General features: G+C 36.0%; 1 protein-coding gene across 5 annotated transcripts in view; it reads right to left on the bottom strand.

The window, feature by feature from the left end:
• Positions 1–17,721, bottom strand: part of LOC121314344 (uncharacterized protein C8orf34 homolog) — a 150,807-nt gene that overhangs the window by 89,668 nt on the left and 43,418 nt on the right. For all 5 annotated transcript variants that reach the window (XM_041247485.1, XM_041247487.1, XM_041247484.1 and 2 more), the window contains 2 exons: positions 15,376–15,404; positions 11,604–11,776 (listed from right to left, as the gene is read on the bottom strand). In XM_041247485.1, coding sequence (XP_041103419.1) covers positions 11,604–11,776; positions 15,376–15,404 — 202 coding nt within the window. The remainder of the gene's footprint in view (positions 1–11,603; positions 11,777–15,375; positions 15,405–17,721) is intronic.

The following is a 17,721-nucleotide window of genomic DNA, read 5'->3' as shown; positions in this document are numbered from 1 at the left end:
AATATTCTGCAAATAGATATTATGCCATCGTTTAACTCACTATTATTGATCCAACATTATGAACCACACACTGCAGTAAACTATGTTGGGCCACTGTTTGCTTTACTTCACCGATTCTATTGGCCCAACTAAGGTTTGCAACCACAGACCAAAAGAATAGGCTTAACTGCAGTTTAATTGCCCACTGGGGAAACTTTTTTTTTTTTTTTTTTTAATTTAGTCGTTGCCAATTATTTTTGTTATTTTCTCCCTATTTGAAATGCCCAATTATTATTTAGGCTCAGCTCACCGCTACCACCCCTGCGTTGACTTGGGAGTAGCGAAGACTAACACACGCTGTCCTCCGAAGCGTGTGCCGTCAGCCGCCCGCTTCATCACACACTGCGGATTCACCATGCAGCCGCCCAGGAGCTACAGCGTAGGAGGGCAACGCAGCTCCTGGGCATCTAACAGGCAAGCCTGCACGCGCCCGGCCAGACTACAGGGGTCACTGGTGCATGGTGAGCCGAGGACACCCTAGCCGACCTGTGCAACCTTGACTGACAGAAAAAGTACTTCCCCAGTAACTAAAATTGTTAGCTTAAGAATGAAACATTTGACTTTAAATGGTTTAGTATATTTTCTTTTTGGGGGCTTCGGTAATAGTTTCTTGTTTAGGCTTTGTAGATATTGAACTAGATGATGCCATTCATTGTTTCAACATGTACGTATGGTTTATGTCCAGTAGATGGAGCTGCTGCTGCTGCTGCTGCTGCTGCTGCTGTGACTTTTTTTTTTTTTTTTTTTTTTTTTAAATCGATGTCAATGTTCTTTTCAGTTAGCCAGTCATGGAAAACTCTCATAGTCCATTTTGTCTAGCGCTTGGTGTTTTCCCCAGTTGTATTCATTTTTAGGTTGTCTAAATCTGCTTCATTTACCTCAGTATGGAGAGATGTTGACATTTTATTTTCTTTTTCATTGTTTTCAGCTGCAGAACTTTGTAGTTAATCTCGGAATGCTGTCATACTGATTGACTCGAGTGGTTTTGTTTACCCAGGCGTACAGTTATAGTTGGCATATTGATTTTGTTTACTGTGATGAGGTCGCTTCGGAGAAAGAAGTTCCGCTCAGCTGTATTATCACCAGATATCTATTGGCTAGGTTGAAGGTCTCAGCCAATCAGAATCTAGTAATTTTGCCAATTGTTTCTACTCATTTAATAATTCATATTACACTACAGCTTTTGATTTGAGTAGTATATGAAATGGAGCTAGCCTAGGCTGAATTATTATTATTATTATTATTATTATTATTATTATTATTATTAATTAATTAATTAATTATTTTTATAAAGTAGTGGTTTACAATAGCGATGAATCGTTTTTAAGTACAGTAAATTCTTGGCAAACATTCCCAGTTCTAAAATAAACAAATAATTCAGAATGTTTATCTCAAAAAAGAAACCGATCTCTTAAATATACACAAGACGAGGATTGATTAAGTGGCCTGCTGTGTTGAGTGGAGTTATTTGTCATAGGCCTCTTTGTACGTCTTCAGTGATGAAACTGTTCAAAATAGACCTGTTTTTATATGGATTCCACTTCTGCAACAGTTAATGTATGGGTTAGGGTTACAAGATTACAAGTAAAAATGCTTGATCACCCACCCACCAATATAATACTACATACTGTGTAGTGGATTCTTCCATATCATTTTTATATAGTATATACTTCTCAACTTTTTCTTCAGATCAATATTTTCAACAAAGAGGCTTTATTGAATGGCTAATAGTGCCAATATATAGTTTAACCTTTGGAAAATTAAGCATAACTAAAATAAGGTTAAAAAAAAGTGTTTTACAAATTTAATATCAAACACATTTTTTTTAAAGGGCCTCTTCCTGTGTGTTTGCACATGAACAGTACAGTATGTCTGCCTTGTGACACAATTACATTTTGACGAGGCCTTTACATCCCAGTAAATCAGAGGCTGAACATGTTGCTATGGAAGCAGGGCCCATTCCTCAATATAACTGGACAAGCTGCTGTCAATCTCTGTGGCATGGTCCAAACATGCTTAGTAGGGTTCAGGTCAGGAGATCTTGCTGGCCAAACCATCCTCTTGACTGCTTCCTGTGCATGGATATGCAATGATGGTTCAATGTGGGCAGGCATTGCCATCAACCAAAATTAAGTTTTGCCGACTGCATCTGCATAACGTCTCACTGTCACATGGAGCATCTCATCTCAGTACCTTACAGCAGTGGGAGTGCTGCTCTGGGTGACATGAAGATGTCCCTTTCTATATGCTGACCAGTCACCACTATGACAGATCTCTGATTCTCTTTTGCAAAAAGAAACACACCACACTTTCTCCAGACCAGGCATGCCTACCAGTGTTTTAACACAATCAGCCATTTAGTAAGTTTGTTAAATCTTGATCCTAAGCACAGCATCTTAGAACAGCATATATAATTAAAGGCTAGCATGTAAATACAATCTACTATTAGTTCTGCTGTAAAACATAGTCTTTCTTAATTTCCGATTTAAAAACATTCCCATTTACAACTATGAGGGAGATCCTGTTGTTGGTTCGAGTGCATGCGTGCCTTTATGGAAACAGCTGGTTCGAGTGCATGCGTGCCTTTATGGAAACAGCTGGTTCGAGTGCATGTGTGCCTTAATGGAAACAGCTGGTTCGAGTGCATGTGTGCCTTAATGGAAACAGCTGGTTCGAGTGCATGTGTGCCTTAATGGAAACAGCTGGTTCGAGTGCATGTGTGCCTTAATGGAAACAGCTGGTTCGAGTGCATGTGTGCCTTAATGGAAACAGCTTTTGCTAAGGAACTAATTGAGCAGGTAGGCTCATCCGGTGCAAAGTTGATTGGGAGGTCCTGATTTGCTGGGGGTTTGCCCAGAGCTCAAAAGACATCTCCGCCACAGCTCGATGCTACTGCACAGCCATAGCCATACAGACAGGCGCTGAGCGAAAGCTTGCTGTGTTGACTTAGAGGAGTAGAGTGTCCACTCCATGGAAAGAGCTACTACATAAAACCCTTCCACTCCAAGATGGTGCTCGTGAAGGTATTGCCCAGCAGAGGTCGTTTGCAGAGGCCAGAGTAGCCATGAGGATGTTTTCTTTATTAAATGGGTCACGGCTACCATTGCTGGTACCCTAGTGTCAGCACCTGTGTTAATTAAATCTACATGCCTGTGCGGCATGTCTGATTTATTACTATTCATTGATAACCCACACATATAACAAATCCCTCCTGTTACAAACTGACTTCACTGAGCTTAATATCAAACGGGGTTTAATATCATAGGTTGCTTCTAGTAATATGTAACATTACAAGACTCCTGTCTAAGTAATTTAAGTCTAATTTAATAACAGAATAACTTAATGTAATTTAGCTACTTCTGTAAGCAGAGCACTGTGCATGATTAAGGATTTAATATATTATGCACTCTAATTAGTTGCCTCCATAATGGCCATGCTATTCCCCGTACACTCACCCACATCTGTAATTACTGAAGTGTAATATTACCCTGGATACATATAAAAAAAGTTGAGCTTAAACAGCAGATAATGTAAAAGCTATATATATATATATATATATATATATATATATATATATATATATATATATATATATATATACATATATATATATATATATATATATATATATATATATATATATATATATATATATATATATATATATATATATATATATATATATATATATATATATATATATATATATATATATATATATATATATATATATATATATATATAATATATATATATAATATATATATATATATATATATATATATATATATATATATATATATTATTACTGGAGAACCATGCCTTTCTTCACCAGCAGGCACACGAACCTGAACATATTATTAGAGTTGTTTTATTGAAGTTTGCCACAAGCAGCACTTGCATTCTGATTTATGGCACTATATGTTCAATACTTATTAAAATTACTATCTGGCAGCAGAATTTAGTGGTAATTTGTTTTATGCCTAGAAGAAAGACCATAGTTCTTCCCCTTTTTTATTGTCAGCATTAATCCATTATTCCACAGCTTGCTCAAAACTGAAAGAGGTAGGCAAACAACACAAAATGGTAAATTAACACAAAAGGTGGTATTTTCATAGGACATCTGCCAGAGGATCGCATTATTTTGACAATTTTTGCACTCCTGTTTTTCCCATCGATTCAGTATTTACTAAAGCTGCGGAAAACATGGCGGAACTCTAGCCACTAATTTGGTTTATTAGTTATTCTGATGGTTTCTTTTGGTGGAATACGTAATGCTATAAGAATCTGTGTCAATTTTCTAAAGACAAAAGTGGTGGCTAATGTAAACTTCCACTAGTTAGCTTTCTGCCGGCTTCAGCACAGTCAATATGACTATCCGACAGCAAGTCAGACCCAGTCTGCCTGGCATTCAACGTGGATCCTATGCCAGAAGCAGCTGTGTGTGTTTGTGTGTGTGTGTGTGTGTGTGTGTGTGTGTGTGTATATATTACGATCCTAAGCTAAAATACAATTCTCTTTACCTCAAGCTCATCTGAAGAAGATCCAGCCATTCCTTTGTGTCAAAGTGAGATTAATTTTAATTATTTACTGAGGTAGTCTCAAATGTGTCAAACTACTTTGGAAAATTACAAAATTAAAAATAATAAATAAATCAGTTAAAAAAAAAAAAAAAAAAACATGCTATTTCAACAATGCTTAACAATGGCTTCTTACTGGCATCCCAGTTTCTTATTTGCTAATATACACACATGTAACTAGAATTGAAGTAACTGGGGTATTTCAGGGGATAAATGTCATCGGGCTGCTCATTTCAAAGTTAATACAACCACATGGTAACCCTCTACGAATTTGGTATAAGAACAGCGAACAAACACGACAGACATAGCAATATTGACATCGGGTTTAGTGCAACACTTCAAAGTAGGTATCCTGTGTGTGACCCATATGCATTCTTCCCTGTCTAGCATGGAATTTCCTTTCCTTGGTATTTTAGTATGTACGATTGTAGGCTATAAATACAAATGTTTCAAGTACCACAGGTGTTTGTAGTTGTTAGTTATGCATGTATACCATGTAACACTTCATTATATATTTATTAAGATTACACAATTTGTTTATAATTGAATTCCTCTAATTATACATTTTCTCTGTTACTCACATCCACAATAAATAAACTCAACATGATTAGAAGTAGCCACTTAACACTTACAGTATTGTAAGAACATTTTATATGCATACAAAGGGGTGAAGGTGAAAATGTACATTGTACATAAAGTGTGGGGGGAGTCTGACAACATACAAATACATCTAGGTTGATTCATGTTCAAAATTCATGTCAATGAATCATCGATCACATCCCTAGTGGATTTGTGTGTCCTGTTTTTCATTCTGGTGTGAATAACACAGGTGTTAAAAAGCCAAGGACACAATGCAAATCCGCAATCACCTAAGAAAACTTTATTGTAATATCGAATAAGTCAGTTTTCCAAGATTTCAGTTGTACAATTCAAATACAATCAAAAGTAGATGTCAGATGTATAATGTACGTATGCAAAATTCAAATAGGCTACAGTTTCTAGGTATCATTTTAGCAATACAACAAATGTTCCATAAGGTTACAAATGATTAAAACAAGTGAATAAATCTCATTCATAACCACAAGTATAGAAAAGGCTAAAATATTTTTATAACTACAAATTAATTATCACACTAAATTATTTTTTTTCCCCAGTGCAAAATAACTGCAAGGAAAAACTGCCAAAATCAATGCTACATGCCTATTTCTTGATTAAAACTGGAGTTATCCTTTACGAACTTTTGAAAATCCTGCCCATAATATCAAAACATTCCTAAATCCATATTTCCATATTCCATATTTCTGCAACGTGTTTATTACCGCATTAACACAATGCTGAAGTTGGCTTCTCATTCGGCCAGCTTCTCAATCACATTCATGTTATAAAATAGAACCGCAGAAAGTTACGCATGAAACGTGATCCGCCAGCGGCCAAGTTAGAAAATAGGTGGATATATTTTTTAACGGATTAACAGATGGAAAAATTCTGCGGATTTTGCCATTTTCACCGAAAATGAAACCCCATTCAAAAATCTGGACCAAAAAGTAAAAAAAAAATAAAATAAATTGTGTTGATTATTATGATATCTTTATTTTTACCAGTATTCAAATATTTAAAAACATTTAAAATCATAACATTTCTTATATTGACTGGATTTATTTGACAAGCACCAGACAAGGGCTTTACCGTGTAATACAATATACAATATATACAACATCAGCCCTCTGTGTGATTATATTAACCTGAGCCTACTATATTCCTTCTGAGTAACTTACCTCATCAGCTTTTCAGTTTAGTTTACTTTCATATACATATATGTTATAGGGGTTTATCACAAGCATTTGAATAAGCATACAGTGGTCATTTCAGTTATTTCCATTTAAATTTAATCTATAATTAAACATGTTAAATATAACAGAATTATATTAACTTGTACTATGCTTGGACTAAGCTTGACCTCTCTCTCAGTTTCTAAAAATCTGCCTACACAAGCAGGTTTTCGGACACCTTGTTCACCTGCCAAGGCCAGTGTTTTAATTAGTATGAAACTCCACTGTACGCACTTTTCCAAATTCACCGTATTAAGTAATTTATTGGCCGATTCAAGAGACACCTGGACCGGTATCTTTTCAGATAATACAGAAAAGTGTTCTTAAAGCACCTTCCGTTGGTTATCATTCAAGGCTGGCAAATCCCGCTTTTGATAGCCAACACCAATGAATCATCTTCAACACTGCCCGTACCACAAACAGGTGAGAATCAAGGTTACAACATTAATTTGTATTCCTTTAGTAAGTTTACTGTTAGAGTTATAGTTTATACTATTTTTATTTTATTGTCTTGCTTCTTTCAAATACAACATTCTAATAGCTGTATTATTGTAATCTAAATAAAAGATTTACTTCTTTTAGATCATCTTAATACTTTTTCAAATATTATAAATGACTGCCCAGTCATTTCAACTATACATTTGTTTAGCTCCCAGAAATATAGCAGCAGTTCTAAGACTTTAAATTGTTGATGCAATTACTCTGTTTATATCACTTTAGAATACTTGTTTTTAAATCAGAGACCGGCTTTAAATCAGACTCACTCCTTTCTTTAAATAAGAGACTTGAGTATGTCTGCTCTTTTAATCGGTTACCCTGTACACTAATTTTCCAAGTCTTTTTAGTTTTTCCATTACAAGAGTTTTATTATTTTTCTACTTTAAACATCTACCCTAATAGAACATGTATGTATTTATTTCAAAGTATGTTTTTCCTTTTTACTCAGCTCAGCAGCTTTCTCCAGAAAGTTAGCTACCAAGGTCTGGCACCTAAATCAAACAGTTGCCTACTTCTGATAAGGGTCTGTGTGATGGACAAGGGAATCTGCTCCATTACATTTGTCCATCACTGTCTGCCAAAAGCTGGTCAGCCCGACCTTTCTCTGCATGCTTTTTCACAGACTGCACATAACAGCTACTTAATATTTTCTACCAAGTATACAGGTCTATTTTCGTTTAGATCATCCGATTCATGTCTAACAAATCAGCACGTTCCCAGCAAGAGTCGAACTCTGCGCTGCTCAACTCGAACTGGTTCTGCAAACACAACGGCAGGCCTGAGCAGATCTGCTAAAAAACATTTTCAAAAACACATTACAGTCATTACAATATATGTTGCAGTTTCACAAATGTTCATTGTGTATCCCAAAGATCAGCCTACTTCCAGTAGCTGTGATAGTCTTAGGTCAGTTTCTGCTCTCAGGTGTGAGTAACAGTCTTTAAAAGCCTGATACCTGCAAAAACTTAAATCTTGTAAGCTGGGCTCCCATCTCTACATTTTCAATCCCATTGTCAGTAGGCAAACACATTTTAATTGAATCTGGGTCCATCAAAGAACTGCACACCCTTGCAACCAAAGCCTTCCATGCAAAAGGATCTAATGACTTATAGCACAAAAGGGACGTGCCACAATCATCTGTGACAATTTAACCATGGAAAATGATAATGACAAAACAAGCACAAGTATTTTTCTAACTATACATTCCTAAAACCACATGATCGCTTCACCCTAGCTGCTTGGAGGTTGTAGCTAGAATACTGTTTCATAAAACAAAGACTTCACCCTTGCTAAATAAAATTAAATTAATAATAATTGCAATGATTATTTCTATGTTTGCATTACAAGAGCACTACTTAAAATTCAGAGAAATTCATTTAATTCCACTGCCTTCATTCGGCATGTTAAATTGCAAAAAAAAAAGAAGAAAAAAAACATACTTAAAAGGTAGATACATTCCTCAGAAACAAAAAAAACCAAGCAAACAATACATGATAAATAGATACATTTTAAATACTGAAATTAAATTGAAATGCGAACAGTAGCCTGGACAAAAGTAAATAGACACAATTTAATCAATGCCATTTTACACCCAATTTTACTCCCAGATTTGTGTCTCAGGACCGAAGAAGACCCTACATGTATAAGACATATTTATGTATAGTAATTTACAGTCTGTATCAGTGGCAAGCTCCCAAACCACTGTCAAAAATGACATAATAATATCCACAACCTGGGTCCTCTAAACTATTGTACAGAATTGTTAAAATGTGCAGAAACTTGCTAAACTGCAGTTTACAAGCCATTTCCACTAACTGAAGCAGCTATGGTGGTATGAAGTGAGCCATATGGTATCGCTGCAGTCTGTAATGACAGTAAACATTTTGAAGAGCAGAGAGGCTATAGATATCAGTGGGACTTGGGAATTAATATACACACACAACAATGGATTGTGTGATTAAATGCATTTTATTTTGCAGTAAAGCAATGTGTAAAAGGGCCTACATAAATAATTAGTATGATTTTAACCAAGTCCTGTGCCTCGGGTGCCTCATAGCTGGCTACTGCCTTGATGTCATGTGGTAGGTATTTCCAAATAATAAATACATACAAACTCAATACTTCTACGTATATGGGGATGTTCACCTTGTACAAAAAAGTGAACATGGTTTGTGAAATGTTTGTTTTTATGTAAAAGAATAAAATAAGTAACTGTTTATTTTTTATTTAGGATTCGAGCGCACGTTCATGTATTTGTGTATCTTTCAGTATTTACCATCAGGTCCTAAAATTTCTTAACAAAAGAAAAAAAACATTAAAAAGTTGTAGTAATTAAAAATATCTGGTCGCCTACATGTGTTAATGCTGGTCATGGTGTTGTTCAGTAACTTGTTCATTAACGTATTTTTCCAACAGATTGATATGGAACAGATATTAAGCATAGTTTGAATGATAACATTTGTGATCCTTAACTAGATATTTGGGACCTCATATTGACTAATCAAGTTAAAAGAAATCACTGATCCATTTTCTAATAAATCCATTCACTATAACAAATATTGTAATTATATGCTGGAGGTTCTGTCATAATTTGGCCCTGATTATGTTGACGCGGGCTTGGACCAATTCTGACACATGACCTCTGACCACTGTTGTGATGCTGCCCTTCAAGCAACCATGTGTGTCAAAGAGCTATGTGTGTTTCAGCCTGATAATGCTCCTGCTCACATTTGAAAACAATGTAAATCCCTTTCCTGAACACAGCTGAGCCACTACAACAGCATTTTTCAAAATCTTGACATACTGTACTACTATTCTAGCTTCCGGTAGACTTTTGCAATATCATTGTGCAGTTTCTTTGATTAGATGACTAATGTTACTTGCATACATATTATTTTATTTTTCGAAGCTGTGGTGTACACAAAGCCTAGGAACCATCTTTGAAAACCCATCTCAGCCTGTGAGCCACTTATCACCTTAGGGACTTAAATAGTTTCTAAATGCTAATAATAATTTCAAGAGTACACTGTTGCATAACATTCTCCAAGGATTTCATTCTTTTGTAACCTCAATATGTCCACTCTTTCTTAGAAAAGTCAAGTCTTTGCTTCACTCAATTAGTTATTCAGGTCAGTTCAGGCATTGTGCCCTATAGAGCTGCTCAAAAGGAATATATATTTCTCAGGTGGTGTTAGGGACCGGTGTGTGAAATGTAAGAGGTTGTAAAGTACCAAGAGACGACCAGAGGAGGTTTTGTTGCACCAAAAACTACTTTCTTTTATTATCCAAACAGGAGCGAGGAACACAGGAACAGAATTGAACTTTGTACAACTATGGCCGCAAATAAATAAGACCACACCACAAAATGTTTTTTTTTTTATTATTTTTATTTTTTAAATCAATAAACACTTGACTGTAAAAGGCGGCAATATTCTGAAAATCAGGCTATTCAGTAACAGAGAATTCAGTCCGTTACAGGTGGTATCGAAGAGCCCTGTTTACTGGGCACCCAGGAGTGGTGAGCTGATGATGGAATAGCTAAGCTTCCTGTACTTATCACAGCCTTATCTTTTGCCCATTAACAAACAAATTACAGAAAAATGGTTTAGTAAATTGCAAACAGGGGACTTGCTATAATGCATGAAGGAATGACTGATGAACCGTGAACCGTGAACTGTGAACGCTGCGTCATTGACAGGAGACTGAAAGGTTGGAATTGACACACCCCGCAGGAGCAAAGGCTTATTTACATAGACGTACAGAAGGACATACAGGAACCCCACCTGATGGTACCAGCAATGGGAGCTCACTTCGGACATACAGGCTGGCGTACAAAAGGCAAAATAAACACTGTACTAAAACAGCAAACAAAAGGTGTTGTGCAGACGGCTCATGCTGCTCCTCTAGCAAATGGAGGTCCCACTTACACACCTGTCTGCTATGCTGGGTGGGATCTACTATCCCGAAACTAACTTCCTGTCCCTCAGGCATTTCACCCACCTCCAACCTCGGATATACACATGATCGTTGGTTTGTTGCAGTTTCTTTCTCCCAGAACAAAGCCCTTAAACACCTCCCAAGTTCGGAATATACACACGATGGTCACTTAGTTTCCTGAATCCAGTTGTTCAGCAGCACAGAGAGACCAATGCTTCGGCAGCTGCAGTGCTCTGACCCCTATGGCTTTACAGCAGCGTTGATATGTATAAACCGGGATCCTTTTATTCCTGATGCTCTGCTGCACCACGTCCACCTGCTGATTTGGAGCTTGCAGCTAGTAAACGCACACACGCTGCTCGTTCCCACAACTAAACACAGCAGGCAGGCTGCTTCAAACAGAGCGCCAGGTTCCCCATTAAAGCAAATCCTGTTCTTATTTACACAATCACTACACTCTTATTTACAATATTCTATCACAGAAGCCCCCTCCTTATGTGCCTGGCCCCAGCCCTGCTACATAAAAATAGACAAGTGTATTTGCCTGAATGAGGGTTCACCTCTCTGCTTTCAGCATTGGTCCATTAGCTTCTCCCTACTTGTGCAGACACTACCCACATGCTAAGACGTTCACCATCATATGACTATATCGTCTTACACAGAAGTAAATTGGTATGAAATGTACTGTAGCCCTCATCTCTCCACCAAAGTAAAAACTTACCTCCCTGCGGGACTGCCACTGCTGTCCTCACCTTCCCGCTGCTCATTATTATTTTTAGGCACAGGAGGTTGGAACATCTCAGCTGCCAGCGGATCAGCATCATTCTCCTCGCGACCAACCCACTCTCCAATTACTCGGGGTCTCAGCAGAGATGAGTTATAGGCTCTTGGATCCTAAACAAAGTATGATAACACAGCTTCAGTATTATACATTATTGATACTATTCAAGAGAGAGCTGGGGAATGACATACTAGTTTCTTTTCATTGCACACCTTGATGTTTAGAAGCATGTCTACTGCATGTATATTCATTGTTTACCAGCACAGTACCTTCACTATTTAAATTTAAGTGGGTTGCTGTATTAGAAACTGTTGTCACCTATAAAGATTAAAAACGTTAGTTTTCTGAAGAGAAGTGGTGGGAATGGAGTAATGAAGGGGAGTTGACCTGCACTGCAAGCAAAAGTAGTTCCGACAGTGCCTCTTGCTAACTTTTGGATTTAGTTACATCAAGAATGCCGGACTATCATCTGCAGCATTGAAATCAATCTTGCCTTTTTTGTCTACCTACCTCTGGGCAGGTTTTTCTGCGCTTGCTTTACTGAAAAACAAGTACAGGTCCCACCACACCACTGAAGATGACCTTCACCTTACCTTAGTAGCACAGAGCTTAATTTTGAGGTACTTCTGAGCAGCCAAACAAGCCCACCTCTACCATGAAGTAAGAAATGTATAATGTTTTCATTTTACTGCTGGCTATAAAAATTGTCTTGCGATTGTATTGTGAATTAAAAATAACCAATGACTAAATATTAGTGCTGTTGATACTGCATGCTTTATTTATCAGTTCTACCCATTCTGTAATAACACAGGGTAGTGGGAGCCTGTATTAATTTGTGTTGCTCTAAGGGGGCTGCAGTGCAATAAAGTTTGAGAACTGCTGGCTTACGCATATGTATATAACAAATTACATGGATTTTAAACCCAATTAGCTCCAACATCCAACAAGATTTCAACTTTTAATTAAATCAGTAAATTATAAAACAAAATTTTAAAAAATAAGATGTGAATGTTCTCCATCTTGTATGTTTTTTGCTGAAGACATTAAGGAAATTGTGCATCTCTATGAAGTGTGTTCAATCGCTTACCGGATTCCAACTAAACTGGCTGCCAAGTTCCTAAATGCAGTGTAACCGGTACTGCGTCAATGAGGCAAATTTATTTGTAAATAAAATTTATTTATTTGTAAGTGGAAAAAAACAACAACATGTACAGTATATTTACACTATTCCTTCAGAATGGGCATTTTTACAGCGGCACTAGTTATTACACAGGAATAGGTACATTTTACAATAATGAAATCCATGCTAACCGTGAAAAAAATACACCCTTAGTCATTGGTACAATCATCTGGTTATAAGCATGTACCTTACAGTGAAATAAAAGTTATTTAAGTTAAAAGTATTTTTTATCTATGTATTGCTTAATGAGATTTAAAACAAATAAAGACAAATACCAATCTATTTTAGTTTCTAGATAGTTAACCTTTTCCAACTGCTGTTTACATTATCGATTAAAGCACACAGGTTAAAAAAGGGTCAGGCTCCCCCACCAATATAGATGCAAGGCATACAGTATGGGGTCTATGTACTAAGACTTGTGCATGTGCAAAATTGTGACATAAGTACGAAAGGGAAATGCCTAGTGCATAAAGTTAAACCTCCATAGCAAGATGCACTAGGGAATATGCAGATAGGTCATTAGCATCTCACTGACCTCTGAGGTGCTTCTGATTGCACATGTGGAGCAGATGCACCTGTACATAACGATATGCATTAAGTGAGCATCTAATTGCTGCCCTACTGGCACATGCTGAACTTTGCTCTACTCAGGGCTTGGTGTAAATGATGTGATGTGGCTATAAAAAGGTGTGCTTGTGTGATACGGTATTTCTGGCATGGGCAGATGTAGAAATAACATACAAATGCCATATGTCATTGCCTTTAATGAGATATCTTGTTTTTATATCAATAATATACTGTATATAATTGATGACGTTTCTGAAAATAAAAAAAGTATACAAAAATTATGACGTCAACAACTCCCCAGTAATGTTGTTGATGAGATTCTGGGATCAATAAGCTACTAACAACCAAACGAGCAAGATAGGCCGAATGGCCTCCTCTTGTTTGTAAATTGTCTTATGTTCTTATGTTCTTATGAAAGAAAAAAAAGACTTTGTTGAAGAGATTTGCTTATTTAGGGGTTCTTAGCTTGGAAATTACTAACTATGGCTGTCAGCATACATCAGAATGTAATATAAAGAGTGCATGTGTATCTAGATATGATTAAATGCTGACACCTGCATAGCATTTAAACATTCATAAAAATGTACCAAAAGCACACCCCTAAACTGTAGTCCCAAATGTTTCTACATCCCTGCTGCAATCTGGCTCATGCGTGTCTCAACCAAACAAAAAGATGGCTAAAAAGAATAAACAGAAATGTTTGTTGCGGAAGTGAAACCTTCATGAAGACGTGGCTATTTGTTATTTTGTCGGCTCATGAACAGCCATCCTCCATTTTGTCTTGCTCAACCTGGGTCAAAGCGTGTCATAGCCAGAACCAGAGTCTGGACCCGGGTAGAAGTGCAAGTGTGAAAGGGGCTTTCTAATCTTTGCAGTTTTCAGACTTCAAAGTGATATATATAAAATAGGATATCTGTCAATGAGCTTTTGGCATGATTCTTTATTGATTTATGACCATTCTTCACGCAAAATTGTTCCAGTTCATTCAAATTCCAAGGACTCCTCTTGTACACAGCCTTCTTCAACACATACCAAAGATTCTCAATCAGATTTAGATTGGGACTTTGACTAAGCAATTCCAGAGCCTTGATTTTATTCTTTTTTAACCATTCTGAAGTAGATTTTGATGTGTGCTTTGGATCGTTGCTGTGTTGGAACATCCAGTTGCACTTTAAACCGAGTTTTATAGCGGAGGGTTTCAGACTATTGACCAGTATCTTTTCATATGCTATGGAATCTATTATTAACATGTATTGGAACTACATTTCCTGTGCCATTACAGGAAACAGCCTCATAGAAGGATATTACCACCTCTAGAAATTTCTAGAAATTATAAATTTCCATTGGAGTATGTAAACCTTTGACTACAACTGTACATGTGTATACAGTACATATAGGAGGACAGACAAGAAAGGCGACTTCAAATTCTGATACACATATACATATATGCTAAATACATTTTGTTAGCAAGTTTATCACAGTTGGATAAGACTTTTCTTGATATATGTAAAAACTCAAGTGTGACGGACATACAGACAGCCTTCATATACCCCAGATTCTGATATAATCGATAATTTCTGCTAAAGAATGCCCTTAGCTAGTTTTGATAAGCTTTTGATACTTTGATTATCATAATTTGATAAGTGATTCTCTAGATGTATGTAAAACGCTACTGAAAAGTACATGCAATATGGACAAACTGATGCCTCCACATTACCCCAGTCACTGAGGGATAGGCATTCCTACCGGGGGGTAACAGTCAACCTTTATAAACAATAAGAAGTCATTGGTGCTGCTGCATGTATAGATGAGAGGAACATCTCAGCTGGCATCTTAACTGCAGCACACAATGATGATGAGAGAACCGCTATACAAATTAATCAAGAGATCGCAACAACAGAATTCTCCCAGCAAATGCTTGATCTCCCGTGGTTATCATCAGCACGTTGAATACAAGCACCTTACCTGATCAATTTCATCAGAGACAGCAATGCCTGCAAAACAAAATAGATTTATGGGAAGCTGGTTTTGAAAACAGCTTGTTAAATACCCCCCACCTCCACACACATACACACACAAGCTGCCACTAATAAACACACATGTTTAAATGTAACTATATTTTTTCAACCTGTTTAGTCTAAATTCACACATAGGTTACTTTTCTATCACATTTATATATTTACTGCACATATCTGAGATTTAAATTGCAATGTTATTTATAGTAAAAATGTTTGTTAATAAAATACATTGCATATTTATGTGATCCCTGTTGTGGACGGGTTGTGAAGACAAAATATCACATACAGAAATCAATATATTATTGTATTATTATTATTATTATTATTATTATTATTATTTATTATTATTAACAACTTTCACATATATCAATTATTTAAATCATCTGTCAAATTATTTCAAAAAATATTAATTCAGTGGTGTTTTTGTTATTGTTATGTACTTTTTGTTATCGATCAATATTGCATTTAAAAAAAAAAAAATCAAACAGAAATCAGTATCTTCTGGAGGAAAATCTCATTCTTTTTGTACACCAAAATACAGTAAAAGCAATTGAGCATCTTGATAGAAACCGCATTCTTGGTTTCATTAACATTCAAGTGAGCCTGAAGACTGACTTGCAAGATGCTGTTGCAGAACTGTTTGTTATGACTTGTCAGTGTGTCAAGGATATTTAATGCCCATAAAACTAGAAACACTTATGAATTATCTGCATGTTTTTCCACTTTCTTACTGTGAAACATCTGACACAATTCTGACGGCCTCCGATACTGTGTTTATCTGACACCATATTTATTACATATTCGGTGATGAAGCAGCCTGGCACTGCATGACTGACAATTTCATTCATTTCAAGTGACTAATTGAATTTATCTATATCCTCTCAGTCTGCATAAACATGCCTCATATATTGTGCTTGTGCATGTGCTTAGATGAGAATTGTAAAAAAGTGAAACTGTTTAAATTGGCTGTGTGGTCCTGTGGTTAAAGAAACGGGCTTGTAACCTGCAGGTACCTGGTTCAAATCCCAGCTCAGCCACTGACTCACTGTGTGACCCTAAGCAAATCATTTAACCTCCTTGTGCTCCATCTTTTGGGTGAGTTCAGAAATATTCACTGAACCTTATAAGTGACTCTCAAGCTGTGTCATAGTTCACACACCCTAGTCTCATATCTTGCAAAGCGCTTTGTGATGGTGGTCTACTATGAAAGGCGCTATATAAAAATAAAGATTATAATTATTATTAAATGGCTAACTGCTTGAAGAAATGCTTCCGTAACACTTTATATTAAGGTGTTGCTTATTAATGTTTTATAAATGTTTTACCAATACATCCAATATGAACTATAAAGACATAAAAGCTGCAAAGCACTAGAAACAATTCAGCGGTATACAAAAATTATAGATGATCCTAGCAATATATACATAGATATATCTATATATATATATATATATATATATATATATATATATATATATATATATATATATATATATATATATATATATATCTTATATATATACATATATATATATATATATATATATATATATATATATATATTATATATATATATATATATATATATATATATATATATATACACACACACACACACACACACACACACACACACACACACACACACTTTACAAGGCCTCATTGTTTCTTTGGCTAATTAGCTAGAAAAATAATCCACTACACATATGTCCATTAACTATATAGGCCTCAAATGTGCATTTTTTAAAGAAGCAATTTTTAAACTATTGTATCTTGTACTGCACCAAGTTAAAGCAATCCCTGTTTGCAGCTCTTGCTTCAGGCAGTCTTGCACTTCCATGGTCATTTCACCAGGAAACTGAATTTGTCCCGCCTCTTCAGGGTCTCCTTTCCTGTCAGTAACCAACCAGCTACTTCCTCGAATGACTGGAATGATGTGCAGACAGTAAGACTCCAAAAAGACACTGCTCAGGTAAAATGACCTTGGAAGTATAAGTGTAACATTTCCTGGAGGACAATATATTTTTTTAACAAATGAGACCCCCTTTTTTTTCAAAGTATAGTAAGTTTTAATATAAAAATACATGTTTGGTATGCAATGTTTTCAAAACTGAACATTTGTGACATATATAGTGAATGAAAGTACATGACAGTTAAGATTTCTGAACGTATTTTGTAGCTACATCCACTTTAAGAATGTGAATACTGATAATATGGCTTGAACTCCATTCCCCTATAACATGTTTTTTTTTATTGAGAAAAAACACAGTGACAGGTGGCTGTCACATTTAAC

Source organism: Polyodon spathula, chromosome 4, assembly GCF_017654505.1.
Source record: "Polyodon spathula isolate WHYD16114869_AA chromosome 4, ASM1765450v1, whole genome shotgun sequence".
NCBI classification, from domain to species: Eukaryota; Metazoa; Chordata; class Actinopteri; order Acipenseriformes; family Polyodontidae; genus Polyodon; species Polyodon spathula.
The sequence above is the reverse complement of the archived record's forward strand: the minus strand, read 5'-3'. Positions and strand labels throughout refer to the sequence as shown.